Source organism: Carassius gibelio, chromosome B3 (genome assembly GCF_023724105.1).
Source record: "Carassius gibelio isolate Cgi1373 ecotype wild population from Czech Republic chromosome B3, carGib1.2-hapl.c, whole genome shotgun sequence".
Classification (NCBI taxonomy): domain Eukaryota; kingdom Metazoa; phylum Chordata; class Actinopteri; order Cypriniformes; family Cyprinidae; genus Carassius; species Carassius gibelio.
Window position 1 is genome coordinate 9,101,981 of NC_068398.1, and position 23,542 is coordinate 9,125,522.

General features: G+C 38.4%; 1 protein-coding gene across 3 annotated transcripts; it reads left to right on the top strand.

Moving 5' to 3' along the window:
- Positions 1-407: 407 nt before the first annotated feature.
- LOC127952842 (platelet-derived growth factor subunit A) lies at positions 408-18,890 on the top strand. Of its 3 annotated transcripts, XM_052551689.1 has the most exons (8): positions 408-843; positions 913-999; positions 2,007-2,103; positions 8,969-9,094; positions 10,848-11,038; positions 16,186-16,315; positions 16,719-16,846; positions 17,715-18,890. In XM_052551689.1, exons 2-7 carry the CDS (start codon positions 937-939, stop codon positions 16,799-16,801), a joined length of 690 nt encoding a protein of 229 aa, XP_052407649.1. In that variant the 5' UTR covers positions 408-843; positions 913-936; the 3' UTR covers positions 16,802-16,846; positions 17,715-18,890. The 3 variants fall into 3 exon arrangements, with proteins under 3 accessions (XP_052407649.1, XP_052407648.1, XP_052407650.1); XM_052551688.1 differs by having other exon boundaries at positions 410-999; XM_052551690.1 differs by lacking the exon at positions 16,719-16,846 and having other exon boundaries at positions 411-999.
- The last annotated feature ends 4,652 nt before the right edge of the window (positions 18,891-23,542 follow it).

The following is a 23,542-nucleotide window of genomic DNA, read 5'->3' on the forward strand; positions in this document are numbered from 1 at the left end:
TGCATAGTTACAACATAAGGCCGTTCACATAGTTACTATATCAGTACGCGCAACATAGATGAACATTATATATCGTAATTTACCTGTTAGGAATATCTTCTAGCGGCAAATTGCGCATTTGCTATAATGATTCCTTGCTGCTTAATTGTTATATAAGAAAAAAAAAACGTAAATCGAGTTCATGCTAGCTTTATTTTGAATAGTGACAGCTAAATGTGTTGCAGGTGCTGTAATTAAGTTTTTAACGAAGGCTTCAGTCAACACATTTTACATGCAAATTTGAGATGTGAGTGCCCGAGTAAGGGGTTGAAGCAAGGGTTAAATTTCACAGGCGGCTCCAGCCAACCGCCTCCTCGAGCGCTCATCGGTGAGTACCGGAGCGCGAGGGGAGGCGCATATATTCCGCAGATCAGAAGTGCATGAGACAGCATTCAGTGCACGAGCTCTAGAGATCAAGACCAACTCTTGAGCTCTCTGCTTCTGCTTTATTCATGGATACTAACCTGGGATTGTACTTTCACCGCATGACGGCATACTTTTTGAAGATCCAGTGCTGAGCTCTAGCTATATGAGGTGCACAGACTCACTTCTAAACATTTGTGAAGCGTTTCACTTTGAGTTTTAATCTATAAATACTGACTTAGGCAATGCAAAAGGGGTTCTGTCTTTGGATTGTTCAGGCTTGGACAGCCATGACGACCTTTTGCAAGTTAGAACACATTTGAGATCCAATAAAGGGCGCATTTGGACCGGTCCCAGCACCTGGAGTACCAGGGCACTTTGGATTCTCCTCTGTAGACTTGAGCGGGTGCTTCGGGTCACTTAAAGAGGGATCTCTTCAAGGTATGGTTCTGGACTCTCTGACTTCAGGAGCGGTTCCAAGGCTCCTACAGTCTGCATCTTTCTTATTAGGTGGAAAATTGACATTGGAAGGAGATGAGAACCTTATTCTGCTGCTTTTTGCTCCTCACCTCGCACCTTCTGCTGGCAGCTGCTGAGGTAAAGTGCCAAAGATCCCTCTAAAACGGAACCTTGTTAGATCAATAGAAGAGTTCTATAAGCTTCTTACACCAGGTTTAAGCTATATAATTCACCTTACACATGGTCATAGAGCTTTAAATCCAATCAGACTCATCATAATGAAGCCAATTTTATTATTTCCCCCCTGTAATTTTCTAGATTGTATTAATGATCTATGTTAAATGTGTCTTGGAAATATAATCATTATTTATGTTTGATGGTGTCAACGCATTGTGGTTGCGGGTGAACATGTGATAAGTAAAGATCAACTGTTCTCTGGAATATCTACAGCGTTCTTTAATTAGATTTTTAACAGTACTTTGTCAAAATCGGTGGTTCTTTAAGAATTTTATAAAACACCTATAGCTACCACAAACAAAGAAGGGCATTGTGTCAATTTAAGTTTATTTATATTTTTGTATGTTGGGATATTGATAAGCCTGTAAAAAAAAAAAAAAAAAAAAAAAAAAAAGGAACAGGGTCGACAATCTTCGAGGGATTTCGTTTTTTATTTTTTTAGTACATTATCAACCATGTGCATACAGTGATATTTATACAAATAACTATTTTAATAACAACTGCACAAATTCGTGGTAACAGGGTTGACTATTGAAGACCGCCCCCTACTGACAAACCTAATAAACGTCACACGCGGCTTGTGCTTGATGGACTCAAGATGTTGTCATTTTAACTCCATATGATTTTTATGGCATTGTCGATCATTTTAATTAGGGGGCATTTAGATATGCTATATTTTGTCCACTAAAACCCGAAGACATTTAATTTCCATACATACTAAATCATATATTATTCTAATTTGTAACAGTAAAATATTCCACATGTAGGCAGCTACTCGATTTTATTTGCTGTGATTAAAAAATGCCTCTAAATAATGACTCATCAACTTTTCACGCTGCTGATTCGCAGAAATACCCCTCAGTAGGCTACTACATTTGTCAAACGCCGATCTCTTTTTATGTCGGCAGGAGTTTGCAATCCCTCAAGAGTTCATCGACAGACTGTCCCACAGCGAAATCAACAGCATCAGCGACCTCCAGCGGCTACTGGAGGTAAATTCGCCAGGTAAACTCTGCTCATTGTCTTCTTGACACCTCTCTGGACTTTGTTCGACAGCTAATCTCATGTGCTGCACGGCAGGGCTATTAACAGCTGTTGGTTGTAGTTGAAGTTTAATGTTGTACCTGCCACAGTGCCGTGAAGCTGTGTTTTATGAGTCGCACAAAACAATCGAAAGGTATCATTTATATACTGGCCATAAATAGTTCTCCGCAGATTGCTTCTGTTTTTAGAGCAACGCATGGATCTTATGTCCAGACTTATGTCACGACGGAGTTTTCCTATACTTAAGTTGTCCACAAGTGGTTCCATTTGCCCACTATAATTTCATTTACAAGGGAATTACTGGTAATTACACACACAGAAAAAAGCAAGACGGTATAATTTGGGGTTTGATGGTAACCAGTGTGGTTTCTGTGGTGAGAGCATAGGTGTGGTAGGTGTGCAGGGGGACGAGCTGAATAATGATAAGAGAGCAGCGGCTCGTAAATACAAGTCCTCTGGGCATTTGATGTCGCAACAGGAGTGTGGATGTTAAATAGTGAAATATGCTTTGTACGGGGTTGAAATCTCAAGTTCTGCTGCTTGTTTTCCTCCTCCTACTTCTTCAGTGTCTTCTTCACTCTCTTTTAGTTTGGATAATATTACAGTGATCACTAACACGAGCCGTGTCTGAGCTCACTTGAGCTGGTATTTACACAGGCACTTGTAATATATCAGATGGCGGCGCTCCTTTGAAGTTTGATAGAAAATATCTGCCTTTAAAAAATGTTAGGGCTTTTTGGCTCCGTTGGTTACAATCAGTGTGCACTGAATAAAACAGTGACTTTAACATGCTATATGGGTTAATCTGACCACACCATTCACTCCAGAATGCACAGCACTCCAGAATTGTGAGCACACTCAATTAAAGTCATTTGCACATTTTGCTGTGCAAAATCATTGGTAGTCCTAAAAATAGGCTAATTAAAAAAAACAAAAAAACGTAGTACTAATAGATATAGTACTCTAGTAATCTAGTTTTTCTTGGTGTCTTCATAAATCAGGCTGTCTGTCAGACACCCAGAGTCTAGTAAAAGATGCCTGACGCCAGTGATGAAATATTTTCAGATCTTTTTAAAGTCAGACTGTTCAAAGCCATCGCATGTCAGTCAAAGAGAAGGACTCTGAGCTTTCTCATGCTCACTGTATCATAAAGTTTAGTTTCTTAACTTCAACCACTCAGGAACCAAAGTTAAGATCAAAACTAATTAAAAAATAAAAATCAACTCTGATTTTTTTTTGCCCACAAGTTTATATCTGACAGTGCTGGCTTTTTTTTCTTCTGAGATGAGAGAAATAACTTCAGAATTCTGGCTTCTTTCAACTGTGAACTCTTCCAATTAATTTTTTTTTTCTGCCATGCAGTAAAAAATTAAAAAATGAACTGCGCTTTTTCTTTCGTCTTAGATTTGCAAATTTATATCTTGCAGTTCTGACTTTACCTCTCACAGTTTTTTTCTGAATTGCAAGAAAAAATGTCTGAATTTTGAAATATAAACTCAGAATTCTTAGAAAAAAAGTGAAACATAAACTCGGAATTTTCACTTTGAATTCCGACTTTACATTTTGAACCTCTGTAAGTTATTTTAAAGTAACTGCCACTTTTTTTCCTCTCAACTGAGTCTTATCTTCTCAGAACTGCAAGTTTATATCTTGCAATTCCAAGCTATAAACTTGCACAAAAAAAAAAAAAAAAAAAAAAAATATATATATATATATATATATATAATTATGATATATAAACATTGTTTTTTTTATCTGTGACAGAAATGGGCTTCCATAGATATCGGAAGTGTTTTATGTGACTATCGATATCATTGCTATTATTGTTTAAGCAGCAATGAGCATCTTCCGTTCTGATTAATCTAATTTAGGAAGCATTACTGGGCTGCTGTGCCTCAGATCAGAGCGCTAACCTCGTCATCTGTCCATACGAGGAGCGAATGATGAGAGGAGGAAAGCACAGATAGGTATCTCCCGCTAATGGACGGATAATTAGAGGTCATGAAAGCAGTGACAGTGATTTAGGGAGGAAACGGTGTCTCTCTTTCACTGAGGTCAGCAGACGTGACCTCTCCGCTCACCTGGAACAGGCCACACTTGTTCTGCGCCTCCCAGCAGCCTTTTAACTTATCAACATCCATCTGTCTGCCTCTCCTGCCGCCCAGCGCTTTCACATCCAGGAGAAAACGGCACAGATGGAGGGACGTCCTTTTGTTTGAAGAAAGGACAGCTGTCAATCCTAATGTTGTCCTTTGTAATCCATTCAGAGAAAGCACACACATAGAAAGAGATCAGAGTCAGAGACAGCGGGGTTTGATGATAGAGGCCTAGTGGTTAAAGATCTGCGCTGGTAATGCAAAGATTAGAAGTTCAGAACCTGCAATTTACACAGTAACTGGAGAATGCTTTCATCAGCATCGCTCAGTTGTGAGGAGGACACGTAAAACTGGGGCTCTGCAGGTAGATCCTACCTGTAATTATTGTGCTGCAAGCTAATGGGGATAAAAATCACCTGTCACATGATAGTTGATGGAAATGTGTCCGTTTTACAGTGTTAAAGAGGAGTTGAAGGAATAATGCACTGAAAATGATAATTCTGTCACGATTTAATGACTTATTTGTCTTTCCAAACGTGTATGACTCTCTTTCTTCCATGGAAGAATAAGAGAAGAAGAGGAGCTACAGATTCAGAATCTGCTGATAGATAATGCTATGTAATGCTGACAGCTAAATAAACAAAAGGAAGTAAATTTAATAAATAATAGGTGTCATTTTAATTAAATAATATATGAGTAAATATTTCCAAAAGACATATATTCCTAAGATTTGATCTGTAAAATTTTTGTTCGGAAGCTGCTGATATATAATGATACATTATTATAACCTTTTCAGATATAATAATAATAATAATAATTTTTTTATCATTCAATCATTACATAATTGAATAATTATATATAATTATAATATATAATATATAATTATATATAATAATTGTTATATTGTATCTATTAATATTGATAACATGTTACTAAAATAAATATTATTAATGTATACAAAACAAAAAACAAAAAACAAATAAACAAACAAATGAAATAAATTTAAATTCAAACATTTATTATTTTCCCACTGATACACCCAAATAAATACAAGGTACAAAACACATATCAAAGGATAAAAATAAAAAAAAATCCAGAAACAAATTTTAAGCCATTATTCACTGAAATCTTCTCCACTGTAGATCTCATGTGTTCATTTGAATATAGGTTTGAAAGAAGATGAAGCAATGTATATATATTATATTTGTTAATCGTGGCCTCCTAATAAACGCCAACCACTTGATTGGCTCTGTCTCTCTCTCCTGTCCACCTGTAACTGGTGAGTGGTGAGCGCTCTGACGCCGTTGTCCTGTGGCTGCCGTCACATCATCCAAGTGTATACTGGACACTGGAGGTGGTTGAGGAGAGATCTTCACATGATTGTAAAGCGCACAATAAAGCGATATATAAATGCATCATTCATTCATTCATTCATTTAGCTTTGATTTGAAAGAAAACATTGCATCCTTGTGGTGCGGCTGACAAAGAAAAGCATACGCAGAATACGGTGATGTGGAGAGACACAGAGGAGGCTGTTGACAAAGGAAATTTTGTCAACAGCCCGGTTTTCATCCAAAATATCTTAAATTGTGTCCCGAAGATGAACAAAGCTTTTACATGTTTGGAAAGACATGGGGGTAAGTGATTAATGACAACATTTTCATTCTGGGGTGGAGTACTCCTTTAAGCATGCTCTGACATCTGCATTATGGTTCTGATGGTCGTCTTGTGTTTTTGTGTGAACAAAGCAAAGTTCTTGAGTTTGACATGATAACACTGAGTTTTGATGTGAACATGAGATAAGGTGTGTTGTGCAGGATCAAATGCTGAACTCTCTCTCTCTCTGCGGGTCAGAGTCTGAAAAACAACTCAAAAACAATGGCCTTCCATTTGGTAGGAAAGATGAGACGAACGAGAGACACAGAACAGAGTGGGGCTTTTGTTGACATGTCACTTGTGTTTCCTGCTTCAGGACTGTGTGTGCGTGTGTGTGTCTGTGGTCATGCAGTCTTTTAAGTTGAGAGAGTATGTTTGGGTGCTTTGCTCTCTCAGCATTCCTCACGGCTCAGAGCTGGGCGCAGTTCTTCAGTTACTCACAGATTAGCCAGTTTGATGTTTAACCACACTGAACACTTGTGTAAACTCAACCCAGCTGAAATAGAACAATATCAGATAACCATTTTACTCTGAAATGTTCTGTAGTGTTTTAATGTTACATACACACACATATCTATCTATCTATCTGTCTGTCTGTCTGTCTGTCTGTCTATCTATCTATCTATCTATCTATCTATCTATCTATCTATCTATCTATCTATCTATCTATCTATCTATCTATACACAGTTTAACCAAATTAAACAAAAAACGAATAAAAAATTTTATATTGAAAAAGTTATTTACATCTATTCGAAAAAAAAAATTATAATTTTTTTAATATAATTTTTTGTGTTTATACATAGAAAATATTTGCAGTATACAGTATAAAGGCTATTATATATATTTTTTATTTTATTTATTTTTTGCATATTTTTTACTATATAAAACAATATGTGAACAATCAAAATGAATAAAAATATACTAAAAATAGAAATAAATAAAATCAGAATTTAATTATTTTTTGTATTTAATTGTACATTTCTAGACATAGCAACGTAAATTGTTCCATCTTCTCATGACACTTTATCATAAAATGCAACAAGTCAACAGTGTCAGGTCACTTTAATTGAGCGGCTCTTTTGATAGAATATTATACCATATTTCATACCTGAAGTGGTAAATAAAATGAGATTATTTCATGCTTCTCCGGGAAACTGATGAGAGAAAATGACTGAGATATTAATCTTCTTATTTTGTCTTTTTTACCCCTAAATTAAAATTCAGTCATTTCTTCACCCTCATGTTGTTCCTAACTGCCGTACAAGTTTCTATTGAACACAAATTAAGACATTTTGAAGAATGTTGGTAATCAAACAGTATTCTTTCCATACTGTGAATTCAGTGGAAACCAGCACCTGTTAAATTACCAACATTCTTCAAAATATCTTAAAATTTTTAAATAAATAGACATGCAAGAAAAAGAAATAAATTGTGTGCACGATTTACTAATTTGTTCCCTCAATGTACTAAAACGTGCACACGATTACTATTGCGTTTCCTCGATTTGCTAAATCGTGTGCACAATTTAACAAAACGAGGGAACGAATTAGTAAATCGTGTGCACAATTTATAAATCGAGTGAACGCAATAGTAAATCGACGGAACACAATAGTAAATCGAGGGAACGCAATAGTAAATCGAGGGAACGCAGTAGTAAATCGAGTAAACGCAATAGTAAATCGAGTGAACGCAATAGTAAATCGAGGGAACGCAATAGTAAATCGAGGGAACGCAATAGTAAATCGACAATAGTAAATCGAGGGAACGCAATAGTAAATCGAGTGAACGCAATAGTAAATCGAGGGAACGCAATAGTAAATCGAGGGAACGCAATAGTAAATCGAGGGAACGCAATAGTAAATCGAGTGAACGCAAAAAATCGAGGGAACGCAACAGTAAATCGAGGGAACGCAACAGTAAATCGAGTGAACGCAACAGTAAATCGAGGGAACATAATAGTAAATCGAGTGAACACAATAGTAAATCGAGGGAACGAATTAGTAAATCGAGGGAACGCAATAGTAAATCGAGTGAACGCAATAGTAAATCGAGGGAACGCAATAGTAAATCGAGTGAACGCAACAGTAAATCGAGGGAACGCAACAGTAAATCGAGTGAACGCAATAGTAAATCGAGGGAACGCAATAGTAAATCGAGTGAACGCAATAGTAAATCGAGGGAACACAATAGTAAATCGAGTGAACACAATAGTAAATCAAGGGAACGCAATAGTAAATCGAGGGAACGCAATAGTAAATCGAGGGAACGAATAAGTAAATCGTGTGCACAATTTATAAATCGAGGGAACGCAATAGTAATCGTGTGCGCGTTTTAGTACATTGAGGGAACGAATTAGTAAATCGTGCACACGATGTAGCCTTTTTTTTTTCCTGCATGTCATGTGCAGGGCTCCGTAGGTTTGAAACAACATGAGGATGACAGACTTTTCACTTTTGGGTGAGCTATCCTTACCAAACTCTTAATTCATTAATGGAAAGTGCTTTGTGTATAAGTTATCATGCTCTGTGTTTTTGGTTATGTCACATGAGCAATTCAAACGTATTATTAATGTGAAGCTTTCATATCCACCGTGGGTTGTTTAAACAGCACTTAATAACTGGACTGATATTGTATTCAGGAGTCTTACAGTCCCGCCTTTTCTTTAAATAGTCTAGAATGGCTGTCTTAATCATTTGTGCCAGTAGCAAATCCTCTGAGGTTGTCAGGAGTTCAGAATTGATCTTCAGGCATGTGAATGCGACATAAGACATTATAATAAACTTGGCAACCACATTCAGGGCCAAAATGACATCGTTCCTCCAGAAATCCATCATGATGAATTTCCAATTAAGCTCGTGGATAAAGCAGCCATTGTTTGTGGGAAAATTAAATTATTTCATGCTTTGGTGCCACTCACGGCAATGCCGTTTCGCCTCTGGAGGCTTCAGGGCATCTGCTGGAGAATTTCAATAGCCTCATTGTGGATTCATCTTGGCTTTAAAGGGGGGAAAAAGTGATTTGTCTTTTCGCTGAGTAACATGAAAGTAATATGGATAACCTGTGTTTTGATGAGGTCCTGGAAATGAGGTGATTGAGGAGGTCAAACAGAAGCACCATCAGAAGAGCCATCACTCATACAAGGCCGCTTCCTCAGATCTCAAGAGTCTGCAGCTGTCCCACAGACGGAAGAGGAGTGTCGGTAAGACCTGCTGCTCAAAGACATGTCACTCTTCATGACAGCGTTCAGTTTCAGAAGTATTTCATAAATGAGCACTTCTGTCTCTGGAATCTCATTTGATGAATGCTTGGCAACCATTAACAGTTCATGAACTGCATTGCTTGGCAGAACGATTGTTCATTTATGGTGCTTCACTGATAATAGATAAACTAGTGCCGTTGTATCATTTGCATTTTTTGTGCTTAACCTGTCATGCTATGCCTAAAAAACACCTTAACAACCATATAGCAATGGCCTGAGAGCAACAATCTGGCAACAAACATCCTAGTATTGAAAATGCAAATCTTGCATGAGAAAATATAACACAATACACAATACTTTACACCATTCAAAAAGTCTGGTACATTTTTTAATGATTTGTTTTTTAAATACAATAATAACAATAATGTTATGAAATATCATTAGGATTTAAAATAGCTGTTTTCTATTTGAAAATGTATTTATGGAATGTATCTATTTGAAGACCAGAATATTAAATCATTGAACTGACCTGAATTGATTTGATAAAACTCGCCTAATAATGTTATAGTCAGGATTTTATGTAACACAAGCAGTTACGATTGGTGCAATTCCAGTGTTGAGGGTAGAAAAAGCAGAGAATGCCATTCATCACAATAATTGGAGAGCACCTCTTTATTTGATTGTACGTGAGAGTATTTTGATTGGGGGTACTTGTGAGGTCACAAATGGATCCGAGCCAGGAAATTCCAAACATTCAAAGTTCATGTCACAGCTCGTTGAACTGAACAGAGTTCACACTGGCACACAGAGCTCTGACATGCGCTCTTCCTTCCTCTTCACATCAACCGTGGAGCGCATCAGCATGAGTGTGTTGCTCTGAAAGAGCGTAAACCTGCAGATCGAATGTGCTGTGGTCGATCTTATTTTGGTCTAGGTAAATACAGAGGCTCAGAGATATTAAAAACCCTCTTTAATATTTGCCACTCATGCAGTTTTAAGGGCCTTTTTGTTTTGCTGGAGAAGCATACAGGCAAAATTTTATTAAATTTGACTTCATTTTTTACTTTAGTGTGTTTGTGTGAACGAGTTAATTATAATTAATACAGTATAATTATACCATAAAATAATGATGGCATCAAACGTTAATTCCATGGTGGTTACCATATTCATGTGCCATTATATTATTAGTTTAGTTTGTATGATTAAGCTTGAGCTAATTAATAAAGAATTATTATACCTTAGTGTTATGATGGAATCTAATATTAATACCACGGTACTGAATAATTACTAATGTGCCATTATATTTTTAGTCCAGTTTAGTTTGTATGATTAAGCTTGAGCTAATTAATAAAGTATAATTATACCATAATATAATGATGGCATCTAATATTAATGTCATGGTACTGAATAATTACATATTATTGTGCCTTTTTTATTTGATTTTAATTGATCATGTTTTGTTTTATTTTATCTAGCTTATTTTAGTTTATATTGGTGTTGTTTTTTTAAGCTTTAGCTGGTTTAAAAAGCACAATGCCATGGTACTTAATGATTACCATATTCATTAGCCATGAAGTATCATTTTATTTTATTTTATTATTTTCTTTATTTAGTTTAGTGTGTTGAGATTCTTTTTTCTTTTTTTTGTGCAATTTTGTTTGAAGTAATTAATAAGATGCATCTTGAATATCCTTTGCCTTGAGTTTGTTCTAATGTATTCATTTATCCATGCGTCCTCATTTCTTGCATCCAGTTGAGGAAGCAGTGCCCGCTATGTGCAAGACACGGACAGTGGTCTATGAGATCCCCCGCAGTCAAGTGGATCCCACCACTGCAAACTTCCTGATATGGCCTTCGTGTGTGGAGGTGAAACGCTGTACAGGCTGCTGCAACACCGGAAACATGCGTTGTCACCCCTCCAAAAAACAGCACCGTACAGTCAAGGTAAGAGCAATGCACCAACAGTCCTGTAAAGCCATTTAAATGCAGGGAAGACAATGTTGACTTTATATCTTGAGCAGTATAGATATCAGGGCCACAACCACTCCAAGCCACATCCCCAAAATTTCACAATATTACGGTTTTACTGTATTTTGAATCGCGTAAATGTAGTCTTGGTTAGTATAAGAGACTTTACATTAAATCCTACCAACCCCAAACTTTTCAACAGTAGTTTTGATTACAGTATGTATTTATATGATTTTTTTTTTTTATTCCATTCTTTATTTATGTGTTTGTTTATTTATTAATAATCCGCAATCTTCTGAATGGACGTTTAGTTAATTGTAAAGCACCTTCCATTTTTCCGCATAAAATGAATACAGATGTTAGTCTTTTATGCAGTTTTTTCTTTTCCAGCTCTGAGCACAGGGATGGGACGAGAATATATTATGTGTGTTTCTTTCCAGCTATATTTGAGCAAATAATCTTAAGAGATGTATTTACCCTTCCCTCACTTTTTCCTTCTCATCCTAAAAAAAGCAGCAGGTCTGCACAAGCTACTGCTGTTCAGAGCCGTGATTTAAAAAAGACAGACTGTAAATAGGCCTCGCTGCACAGGGAGTGTGTGTGTGTGTGTGTGTGTTTGCTCTTGTCTTTATGACATATCAGGACACAACTCTGTATAATGACATGGGTATGACACAGGTATTACAAGGAGAGGATGACTTATGAGGACATAACCCATGTCCCCATTTTTCAAAACGCTTATAAATCATACAGAATGAGTTTTTTTGAGAAAGTAAAAATGCACAAAGTTTCCTGTGAGGATTTGGGTTAGGTGTATAAAAACCATTACACCTATGGGATGCCCCCACATTTCACAAAAAAAAAACGTGTGTGTGTGAGTGAGTGTGAGTGCTTGGCCACATTTCTGCTGTACTTTGGTTCATTGCAGTGATAAGCTTGTTTCAAAGGAAACACTGCTGGGTGTGGAACATAACACCAGATAATGAGTCTATCGACACTTACTGGAGTTAAAATTCACCTATCTGTCCATCTGTCTGTCTGTCTATCTATCTCTATCTGCCTTTTTTCTGCTCCATGTCCTTCACTTTTGCAATCCATTTATGTTTCTTCATATTTTCTCTGCCATTTAGTCTCTCTCTCGCTCTCTCTCTCTCTCTCTCAGTAGTGATTGAGCTGTTATGTAAAGTGTAACAGGAGTTGATAGCTTCAAGGCAAGTCAGTTCACACATTAGCCGTTCTTATCATGCTAGCACAGCTCCTATCTGCTTGAGTTTGGACCGAAATCTCCTAACCTTTTGGGCTGTTTCAGTAACAAATGTCAAATCCGCAATAAAATATGACATACATTTGCAGCTTTAACTCAAATCAGACGTGAAAATGGACATTTTCAGGTTAGATGCAACACATGCAAGTGGTTCTATCAAGAAGACATTTGCGTTTTTTAACTGAAATCAAGATTTTCATTTTTACAGGCAACATAATGAGTGTTACATTTTCTGTGCATTCCTCTTCTGTACAGTCTCTGTTTGACCTAATTTTTCTTGCTATCGTCCCGGTGTACAGTACTAATGATTTACCCAGAACTGCTGTGTTGCAGTTTGTGTCTGTTAGCCTTGCTCACTTGCATGCAAACATGATCACACAGTACTACATCAACAGGTGCTGCAGTGAAGCACCGGGGGAGGGGAGAAGAGTTGGACCCCTGACAGAACAAACCTCGTTTTACAGTGAGGAGATTCAGATCAGACCTGCAGTGTGAGAAGAGGCCACATTTGTTAACACAGCAGAAAGCTGAAAGGGACTCGTCGTGGATTATGGCATCATTTACTAGCCTTCATGTCTTTACAAACCTGTATGACTTTCCCTTCTCGTCAATGGGGTCCAATATTACTTTAATAGTTCATTATTTCACTATCCTTTTACGTCTCTTCTTAAAGTCTCATTATATGGTTTACAGGGAGATTTTGTCATATCGCTCCATCTATGAATCAGCATTCCTGAACCCAACCTGAGGAAAACTTTTCCTCCGCATCAATGAACAAGGCCACTGTGGTTTCCTTAAAGTAAGAATATCTGGATAGGCAGCTGAGTGTGCGAATGATGTTTATTTTATTTTCATCTCTGGTAATCGGACTGCTAAAGTTACTAAGCACACCGCTGTTCTTTCCTAATGAAGAGACTAAGTAAGGATATTCCTGATTTGGAATGTTTGCAAGTGAGTGTAAGAATACAGCATGTGATGTGGTCCGAAAGGCAAGTGTTATGTTTTTGGATGAGCCGGATTTGGATTCCTCCTTTAGAGGTCGGTATGAAGGGAAATCATACATGGTTTATACTGGACCTGGAAGCACGAGGTGTGTTGCAAGTGTTGTTTTTGGGTATTAAAGTGCCTCAAATGGCCCAGGTTAGTGAGGATACGGGCCCCATCTCTGACGCAAAAACTGAGGAAACACAAATAGTGCTAAATCGAATGAATGTGGTATTAATACAGAAAATACAGCTAAATATTCCTAAAGAGCCTGTTGTATTGGAGTGGAAAGGCTGATGTAGCTGACAAAAACTGAACAACTTAGCTCTGTGTTAACATTTACAGTAAGCTCATGTTAATGCTGTCTCATACATCTGATTTTCATTCATCTGCCTGTGAAGTTACATAGTAATATATAATCTATAAATTGACAAAAGCATGTAGTCTTTGACTTAAATGTATTTCTTTGCATGATTACAGTAATGCACATGTAAGTACAATAGAAGTAAATGGGGATTACAGAGGATTTTAAAAAGGTTGAAGTATTTCAATAATATATTATTTATACATCATAACATCATTTTGAATGCAGATTTAACTGAGAATCATTGAAAGATTATTCAAAAATCCCCAAATGATTTGAAATGCAAGAAAGAAAACAGAGTTCTCCCTTTTCTCTCTCTCTCTCTCCTTTGTTTGTTTTTCTTTGCATGTGGTGAGCTGTAATTGCTGTCATATCTATAATTCTGTGTTCTTTCCATCTTTTCGCTCTTTCTGTTGGTGATTATGGACATTTTTAAAGGGCTACGGCAGGAAGTGCACAGATTAGATCACCTTTTCTCCTTATCTTCATGATTGTCTACGTGCCAGTGTGTGTGTTTCACACCAGATATTTCACCCATACTCTTTCTGTAACTCTAGACATGCAGGTCATGAGATTAAAGTTTCCTTTATTTTCCCCCCTCCCAGCATCCTTGTCCTGTTCAGGCCTCTCTTTGTCACTCACTCAATAAGAACGCTTGCTCCCCACACCCCTCTTTCTTTTTGGGTCGCCCCACCAGTCGCCTGCCTGCCATCGGACCCCCTTCTCTTTCTGCGGCTCTCAGTTTTGCTTTATCCACAGCATTTTGTCGTCAGATTTACCCACTGACAGATGTGCAACAAAACTGTCTGTCCCTTGGCTATGTGTCCAGTTCCCTTTGTTCCCATGCTAATTACCCATGATGCACCTCTCCTGATGCCCGTTCTTTCTCTCACCCTTTCTTTATCAACCTTTCTTGTGGGGAACTGCCAGGACAATAGTCCTCACAGAGCGCAGGGTGAGTCAGAGGGGGTTGGGGTTGCTGGAGCTGGGGCTGGATCAGATGTCACACCATTAGAGCACTGCGCTGGGATTTCGCAGGGCTTTCATTGCAGCGTAAAGCACAGTAGTTTATAAATAGAGCTTGGAAGGGCCTCCTGAGAAACTTGGGCCTTTTTATAAAGCGCATTCGAGTATGTGGCCAAGCACATGTGTGAAGTTTGGACTTGAAACCGTGATGCAAAAGCACTGATAAATTGAATTTGAACGAGAATATTGGGGCGGGGACCAGCAAGGGATGGTACTGGGACTCTTTTTTTTTTTTCTTATAATGACCCTTTACTGAACCCCTTACCCAACCCCCGACCAGTTCTCAAGCCCCTTGGAGTCTGTCTCACCATTCATCCTCAGTCGCAGAACATTCTTGCACGCCACGGGCAGTTTTAGACTTGGCTCTGTAAATATAACCAAGCATAAGAATGTCCAAGAGGAGGGAGAGGTGGGAAGCAGACAGAGGAAAAGAGGTTTAACCGGGTGGACGGAGTCACCGAAACAGGCCTGTTTCACTGTCTCTTGCTCCCTACCATTATCTTGAAGATTCTCTATAGGTTTGTGGGAGTTTCCAAGTGTTGCATCATATGTTCCATAATGTTACACCAATTGCCCTTGCATGGTAGACTGAGTTTTTATTTGCACTCTGTGAGTCATGCACTGAATTTAGTGATTGTGTTCGAAGCCAGAAAAATACTCCATGGAAGCACACCAATGCATACTTGAATGTTTGGCTGATGCAGTGCAAATGTGCAGTCCTATTGTGCACACTCAAACCGTGGTGGTTTGATCACTTTCTATGTCATTTCAGATGGATCAAGTGGAATGCCATTCCTTTCAAAATATTTTTTTCAAAAGATGGAACTTATTTGAACTTGAGATGGGACCGCAAAAGTCAACTTCATTTTTCTAGTAGTTTCAGAGTAGTTTCTAACCATGTTCCTGGAGCCCTCAACACTGCACAACATTTTTCCTTAAACACACCTGATTTAACCCATCAGCTCATTAGTAGAGACTCCAAGATCTGAAAATTGATTTGTCAGACAAAGTGGACATGCAAAATGTGGAGAGTTGGGAGGACTGGTCCAGAAACATTTTTGGGAACCACTGCCTTATGTCTCAGTCTTCTGTTTCATCTCATACACATCCACTTCCATACAGCTTTCAAAGAATATTCAGCCAAGCATTAGCAGAATAGTGAGTAGAATTGGAGGGCTAAGCATTCAAATTAACACAACAAAAGACACAAGTCGACTCCTATTTAAGGCTGGGTGGTTAATTTGAGTTTAATGTGCTGCAGTGGGGCTTTAACTGTGGAACATGTAACTGTTTTGTGCTTATTGCCCAGGAGTTGTTCGACAAATTTTTCCACTGTTGCCTATTTCCATTTGGCAGGGTTTGGAGCTAACTGAGCATGTACTACCTTAACAGTTAGGAATCTTTGCTGTCAGCCCGTATGCTCCTCCAACACTCTAAAAAAACTATTCATTGCTTACCTAACCTGATCTTTCTCTCTTCTTCCAGGTGGCGAAGGTAGAGTTTGCATCGCGTAAGAAACCAAAATTGAAGGAGGTGCTTGTCCGGTTAGAGGATCATTTGGAATGCGTGTGCACGTCACAGCATCACGTGATCGAGCACGCAGAAGCAGACACAGGTACAGATGTCACGCATACACATGCATACACCGAATGTTTGGCCTGATCTTGAATGATTATTTGGCTATGGATTGTGCACTTGGCAGCCTGTGGCATTGTGCTGTCACCGCAGACAAACACACCTGTGTGAGCTTGTGTTTTACTGTGCTGGGCAATGTTGCAATTGAATGGATAAGAAAGACCACAGGTGTGTGCAAATGCTGAAACACGTAGAAGTGTGTCTGAAGGCTCTCCTTCAGGTTCAACAGGTTTCTTTTGTATTTATGAAGCAGTCTGTTTTTCACCTCCCCGAGGCCATAAATTCTTTCTTTTTAATCTTTCTTCCTCGGTTTCATTTTTTTCTACTCAACCACATTCTGCCCATCATCTGGCTTGTACCTTTCCCCAAACTTGTGTTTCCAGGCCCACGCACAGTTAAAAATGGTAAAAAACGGAAACACAGAAAGCAAGCAGTGGCAGCACAGATCAACAAGGATGTTCAATAAAAAGCAAACCTTTCCTAATACTCAACGGACCAAAATATCCTGCAGGTAGGACAGCTGTGGACAGAATTACAGCCACTTCGCAACCAATCATTGGCATGAACTGATCAGGAGAAAGAGTGAGAGGTTCAATCAGAGTCACGCAACACTGAGCGAGAGAGACGTTTGCACTGTGCTGTGTTTCACTTTGCTGCATGGATCACGGGATTGTCTGTTTGATGCAACTTGTTTTACGAAATCAAGCTGTGCTCATCATATAATTTAGCTCCGTTTCAAAACCAAGTGAGCTGCCTTTCTGTCTTCCACCTAGGCATCTACCTTCTAAGGCACATGTGTCAAGCTTTGGTCCTGGAGAGCCACTGTCCTGTAGAGTTTAGCTCCAACCAGCTCCAATACCACTGCCTGGAAGTTGCTAGTGAGACTGAAAACCTTGATTAACTGGTTCAGTCGTGTTTAATTCGGGATGGAGCTAAACTCTGCAGAGCAGGAACTGAATTTGACACCCTAAGGCAACATTAAAGGGGCTGGTTTGGAAAGCTTTTCATAGGGCGCATCTTCACATGCCACTCAAATACTCAAATCCAATTTATTCCAATACATTTTGTTTGTTATCTTAAAATGCTATGCAGCTCAATAGGTTTTGGAACGGAGCTTGTGTGGTTGGCATCATTTTGAAAAATGTGTGGATTGATGGTTTGGTGAACTTGATCACAAAGATTGTTCCTTTCATCACATTGTTCTTTCTTTCTTACATTGTGCACAGATTGTCCAATAATACACATTAAAATCACTGCCTGGTGGATGTGTGCCACTCAAACAAACCGCATGTCTTACTAAAGAAAAAAATCACAACCAAATCATTCTGAAAACATGATTGTTTGTTAACGGTTGTTTTGTTTCCTTTCTCTCCCTCCAGTGGACATGAGGTGAAACCACGTCAAACAAGCAATCGAAGGACAACAGTGGCTATGTAATGCTACAGCAGCACTGGGACTTTGACCTCTGAACTCTGACCCTACTGACCCCATTGCTGTTTAAAAAAAAGATACTGTATCCAGAGGAACATTATACACAAATACAACACCAAAGGTGCTTTCTACGTACTCTGTCAAACACTGAAGACAAACACGATTGGTATTCAGTTAATTATTAAGTGGTCAAACACTGGGCAGAAACGAAACTGAAAAGGACGATGTTTGTGTTGATTCTCTGTTGTTCATGTGTACGACTTTCTTAAAGGTCAAAGATGAGGAGACAGTCTTTTGGAGAACACTAAGCTTGTAGACCATGATATTTCCCATGCTTGTGTTTGGATCTGCTCAAGAGGGAGTCTTGGACGGACTAACTAATGGACTCCAGTAATGTAAAAAGAGGATGAACATATTAAAGGATGTGCTTTCGAATTACCTTGCTAAAACGGAAGACACAATTTTCTGTTGTTCTCTACCTTAGTACACTTGGGTCCAGAACATTGAAACTGCCATTTCCAGTGAGCCTCTAGAAAGTTTTACTGCCTGTCCGTGAACAAGACTTCTGAAGGCAGTGAAAGGCAGAATAAATTATTTATGTATGCGATCTCTCTTTCTCACACTCTTCGTTTCTCAGTCCAATGTAGAGCTCATCTTCATTGATCGGGAAGTATTACCAGTAACATTTTTCTCAATATTTCAATACATTCTTGCTTATATTTTACAGCAAACTATCCTGGAAATGTGTGTCATGTAAGAGACAGTTGTGGAAAGATGCTTTATTTTTGTTAAAAATATATTTATAATGCTAATGTAGAATCAGGCAGGAAGTATGTTTATGTATTGCGTTTCTGTTCTTGTGATGTAATGGTTGTATGATGGGATAAAATGACCCACTGAGAGTAAATGCTATACAGTATCCGCAGGTTGGCCATGACACAAGCATCATTAGTCATATGTTGTTTCATAATTTGCTTCCTTACTCACCGTAGCATAATATTTAATGCTGACATACAAAGAGAGAAAAAGATCAAATAGTCAATAAACACTTACCTTAGGTATGAAGCTTTGTTATAAATAAAGATATCAAAACTAATAAAGAGTGCATTTTTATTATATTCACAGCACAGACACAATATTTCTGAAATTTTAGATCCTGTTTATTTGATTCCTGAAGGATGCACACACTTATCTTCAGGTCTTTTTTTTTGCTGGGGAAATGGACATAAACCTTTTAAACTGATTGCCACATCTAGATTTTTGCTACCCCGTTTCTGTTTTGACGTCAACATGGAGAAATCTTTTAATATCCTGAATGTGGTCTTCTTGCATATTGTTGTGCATGCAAATAAACGCAATGTTTCTAGGGTGGCAAAATGTTAAATGGTGTTTAAAGAGACCTTCTGCGCAATCAGCACTCTAAACGAGGAGTTTGTGTATTGAACATCTCTGAGAGCTGTATTTATGACATTTACAGTCTGTTGCAAAAGTGCTCAAGCAAGAGCTTTCATGTTGTTCCAGGCCGGTTGTTGACTCTGGCTCGAGTCGTGTCTTGCTGCAGGGACTCCACTGGTTCTTGTCATTTTTGACACATGCCAGACAGATGGAGCAGTCCTGGCATTGGCTCTACAACAGAATTCGGCACGTTGTCACACTCCTGACCCCCAAGTGGCATGTCTGGTCATCTAAAGTGCACCTGGAGGTCTGAATCACAGTGAATCACAGCAAACAAACTGTGGAGACAGTTTAGGGGGAGGAGCAAAGCTTTGACTCGTTTCATTCTTTGTACCCTAATGTTTGTTTTGTATTTATAACCGTGAGTCATGCAGTAGTCTGTCTGGTACAACCCATATCCACTTTCTACAACATCATGACTATTTGACTAAATATGTACAGTTGAGCTGAAGTTACCATTTTGTGGTTTCAATTAAAACACGATTAACCAAATTTGTAGGGCTGGTTGTATATCTGTTTGTCTGGTGGTGTATGACCGGATTTAGCTCTGTAGCTACTGTGGTTTTGTTATTGTTTCGTGGCACCCTTTGCTTTGGCAGCTGGGTGATTTAGATTGTTATGTTCAGGTGCTGGAACCTGCGAGTCTGTTCAGTGTTTCTGTTCTGAACTGCTTATAGGTTTCGACGATGCAGTTCACTTCTGTCATATCCTTAAATTGTGGGATTCTCTGGTCACACGCACATTCTCCTGTTGTCCCAATAGGAAGTACATCCCAACCATAGATTTTTCCATTTCACTCTATTTTTTTTTAAAGTGCATTCCTATGACATGTCTTGCATGTCTGAAGTTGTACAATAACAGGATGTAGGATCATGGGCAGTAATGCGTGAAATACAGAAACTTTATAGAAAGAAAGTGTAAGAAGAAGCATGAAAATATTTCCGGAATCATATTAGCTGTATAAATAACAGTGACTCCCTGCTGAGCATAGATAACCCATTACCACCACAAGGTTTATGAGCCTCTAGGGGTGTATGATCGAGCTACCTGAAATGCAAGGGATACTTCAAGGAAATAATTAAGATAATATGATTTCAGCTAAGAAAAAAAAAAAACCTGCACACTCTATGGGACAAGAAGTCTTTATAGTTCTACATTGAATCTTTTTCCCCCCCTATATCCCATCCACTCCTGTGGTGTTAGGTTACCCAAGGCCAACTTCCAATAATTGTTTCATTTGTTGGAAGCTAGGGACAATTTGTTGGTGGAGGCAAAAAAAATTAACTGACCCCGCTATTGTTGGGTTAACAACTTAGTACTCAGAAGCTAGATTGTAATTGGCGGCCCACCTGCAATACCATCGCGACCCACTAGGTGCCTGCGGCCCACAGGTTCAAAATCACTGTTGTATAGGAACGATTTTATTTATTTTTATTTAACCAGGTGAGCATGTTGAGTGACGGGTAAGCTTAGGGGCGAAGTTAGGTGTAGGTCATTCGAACAAAATCATATGAATTGTGCAACTCGTAAAATACGTATGATTTATCACAAATAGTATGAATTTTGTATGAATGAGGTCGTACAAATTCGTACGAATTTGCCACCTTGTAAAATATGTACGAATCGCCGTAGGATCAGGCTGAATTTGCTCATGGAAATGTGCTACTAGTTCACTATCTGGCACATCCCTTTGTAGGGACAAAGTCATCCCACTGTCCCTTAGTGTAAGTGTTTTGTAGGAGAATTTGAACTAGGTCATTTCAGTTCACAATTATGGTCTACAAGTGAATTTCTTGCATGTTGAGGCAAATCCACACACTTAGTATTGAAAATTGATGTCTGAACAGGTATTTTAAACCAGAAAATACTCCAAATTGTATAAATTAATTGTGGAAAGTGACACTTGAGCGACTGCCATGCTGTGTCCTACCTGGTGACCTGGCCATATTACATTTTAAGAAGCTTGTTCCTACAGACCATAATTGCGAGGTGGGGAATCGGGCAGTGCTCACTATGAAAGGTGCATTGAAAGAGTATAGACTGGTGAAAGCGAAGCTCAAAACCCCTTTCTGCTGCTAACAGATCATGGGAACCTTGAGTATATAAAGATTGCCAAGAGCTAAAATCACAAACGAGGAAGTGGTTTTGCACACTTTTAAACATCACAATACAAAGGCACAGGTATTTTCCAGGCAATCTGAGGGGCAGACAAGGAAAACGGTTTCCAAACAGTCATTATTTTTGCAATTCTGTTTGGTGCTGCCAGTGGCACAGAAATTACACAGTTGAAGTTAAAGTGTGTAATTTCCGCTGTGATTCTATGGTGATGTTGTGTAAATCCTCCCACTTTCATTGCATCTTCATTCTGCTGATATACATTTTTTCTCTCTCTCTGCGGTTGGCTTTGGCCTGTCCTAGACAGGAACAGTGGACACTGGACAGTGGACATGAGACTCTGGTCAAGACATCCTGGCTCCAGCGTCTCTGTACAGTCTGTATGAAACCTGGAATGTGAATATGAGTGCATGCAAATGTGAGAGGACACACACAGAGGTATCATTTCCCATAGACCTCACACAGTGACAACAACTATTTATTGCCAATAACCTCCCTGGTGCCTCTGAGTATGCTGAATAATGAAGTGGTGAAGGTATTACCTTCATAGCAATGGCAGTGTCAGCCTCCTATGTTTGGCAATCATCACTTCCTCTTGCAATTAAAAACTGCAGACGTTTACACATGCAAATTAGCAGATTGTACAGTGGCCTCAAAAAATGATTTGGACACTCTTGGACACTTCCAGTAAGTCATGCTTAAAAATGTCTCAATTTCACTGCATTAGACACAAATTTCCAAATCAAGTGGCACATGCAAACAAATTATGCATAAGCTTTTTACAGAACTAACTTCACTTTCTGAGTCACTTTTTCAAACATTTCCGTCTTTTTTTCCCTGTGGTTTTATAAGTGCCCCTCAATTTCACACAGCTGTCATCATATTAACACATGAACATGTTTCACAAACTCTGACAATCAGAAAGTGCCCTTTTTCCTTTTTTTATTTTGAACATATGCATATGTTCAGAAATATATGCAAATCTGATGATTGCTTCATAGTTTGAAGCCCAACAAGCTTCATTTTGTGAAATGTTTTTCTAGAAAGTGTTTTTTATGATAACCCCTTGTTTTGATATTGTGTTACATAATGCAAAGACATTTATACATTTTTAATTGCATCTTTAGTGTCCAGAAACATTTTATTGCCACTGTATCCGTTTACTTACAAACAAAGATGCATGATGACTCTATTTAAAGAACCCGTAATGTAACATAATGACACATTGCATTCACTTCTGAGAAGTCCTGTTAACAGAGACATAAAAAATACAAGACAGAGACACACAGAGGAGGGAAATATGTGTCTTGGATTGCACACTGTCTCTCAGGATTTGCGTCAGTGGCCAGTTTCATCCGTTTTGGAGCAGTGTGGTATCTGGAGGCTTAATTCAGAGCTAGGGCTCATCTTGTGCTCTCTTTGACCACAAGTGCCTTCTTTAGCATCTGTAAATATTAGCTCAAGGTTATTTTAGAAATAAAATAATTTTCTGAAAGGCAGCCACCACCAGTGATAAGGAATCCATTTAAATGAAGCTTCTGGCATTGGGGGATATTTATTATTTGCGCAGCAAACGAAACTGACTCGGTTAAAGCATTCCTGTGGATATCCAAATTGAGAAACATAAGGTCCTTCAGAAGTTAAAGGTGAAGTGTGCGATTTCTGCCGCCCCAATCTGAATTGCAAAATACATATATTTGTTTTATGTATTTTTTTTTAAATATATATACTTTTACATGTGTGCTGAAGTAGTAGGACTATCTGTAGTGGCGCTCAAAAAATATTTTCTTTGCTCATCTCTAAAAACTAGACTCATGCAAATTGTGGACTGATGAGTTTGTTCTGTGCGTGACTAGAACATCTACTCAAGCTAGATTCTATCTTCATGTTCCCAAAAATGTATTTCCAGAGCACCACTCGGACTCCCAATGGAGACTCTGAGCTGGCAGTAAATAGCTAACACTTCTTTATGACTTAACTCTTGTTCAGTCAGGTGGAATTTTCAAATGTAGGTTTCTAGCCAAAACTATCTCCTCTCTTGGTTTTTTCACTTAGTGACTCATATTGTCAATAATACCAACTGTGTAAGTTGCTGTGCGTGTACTTTTCCTTCCATGAGTCAACGCTGTCTCGAAAGAATATAGATTAAGATTACGTTGAGACAGGAAATGTGATGAAGCATCTTTCTCTTGTTTTTTTTTTTTTT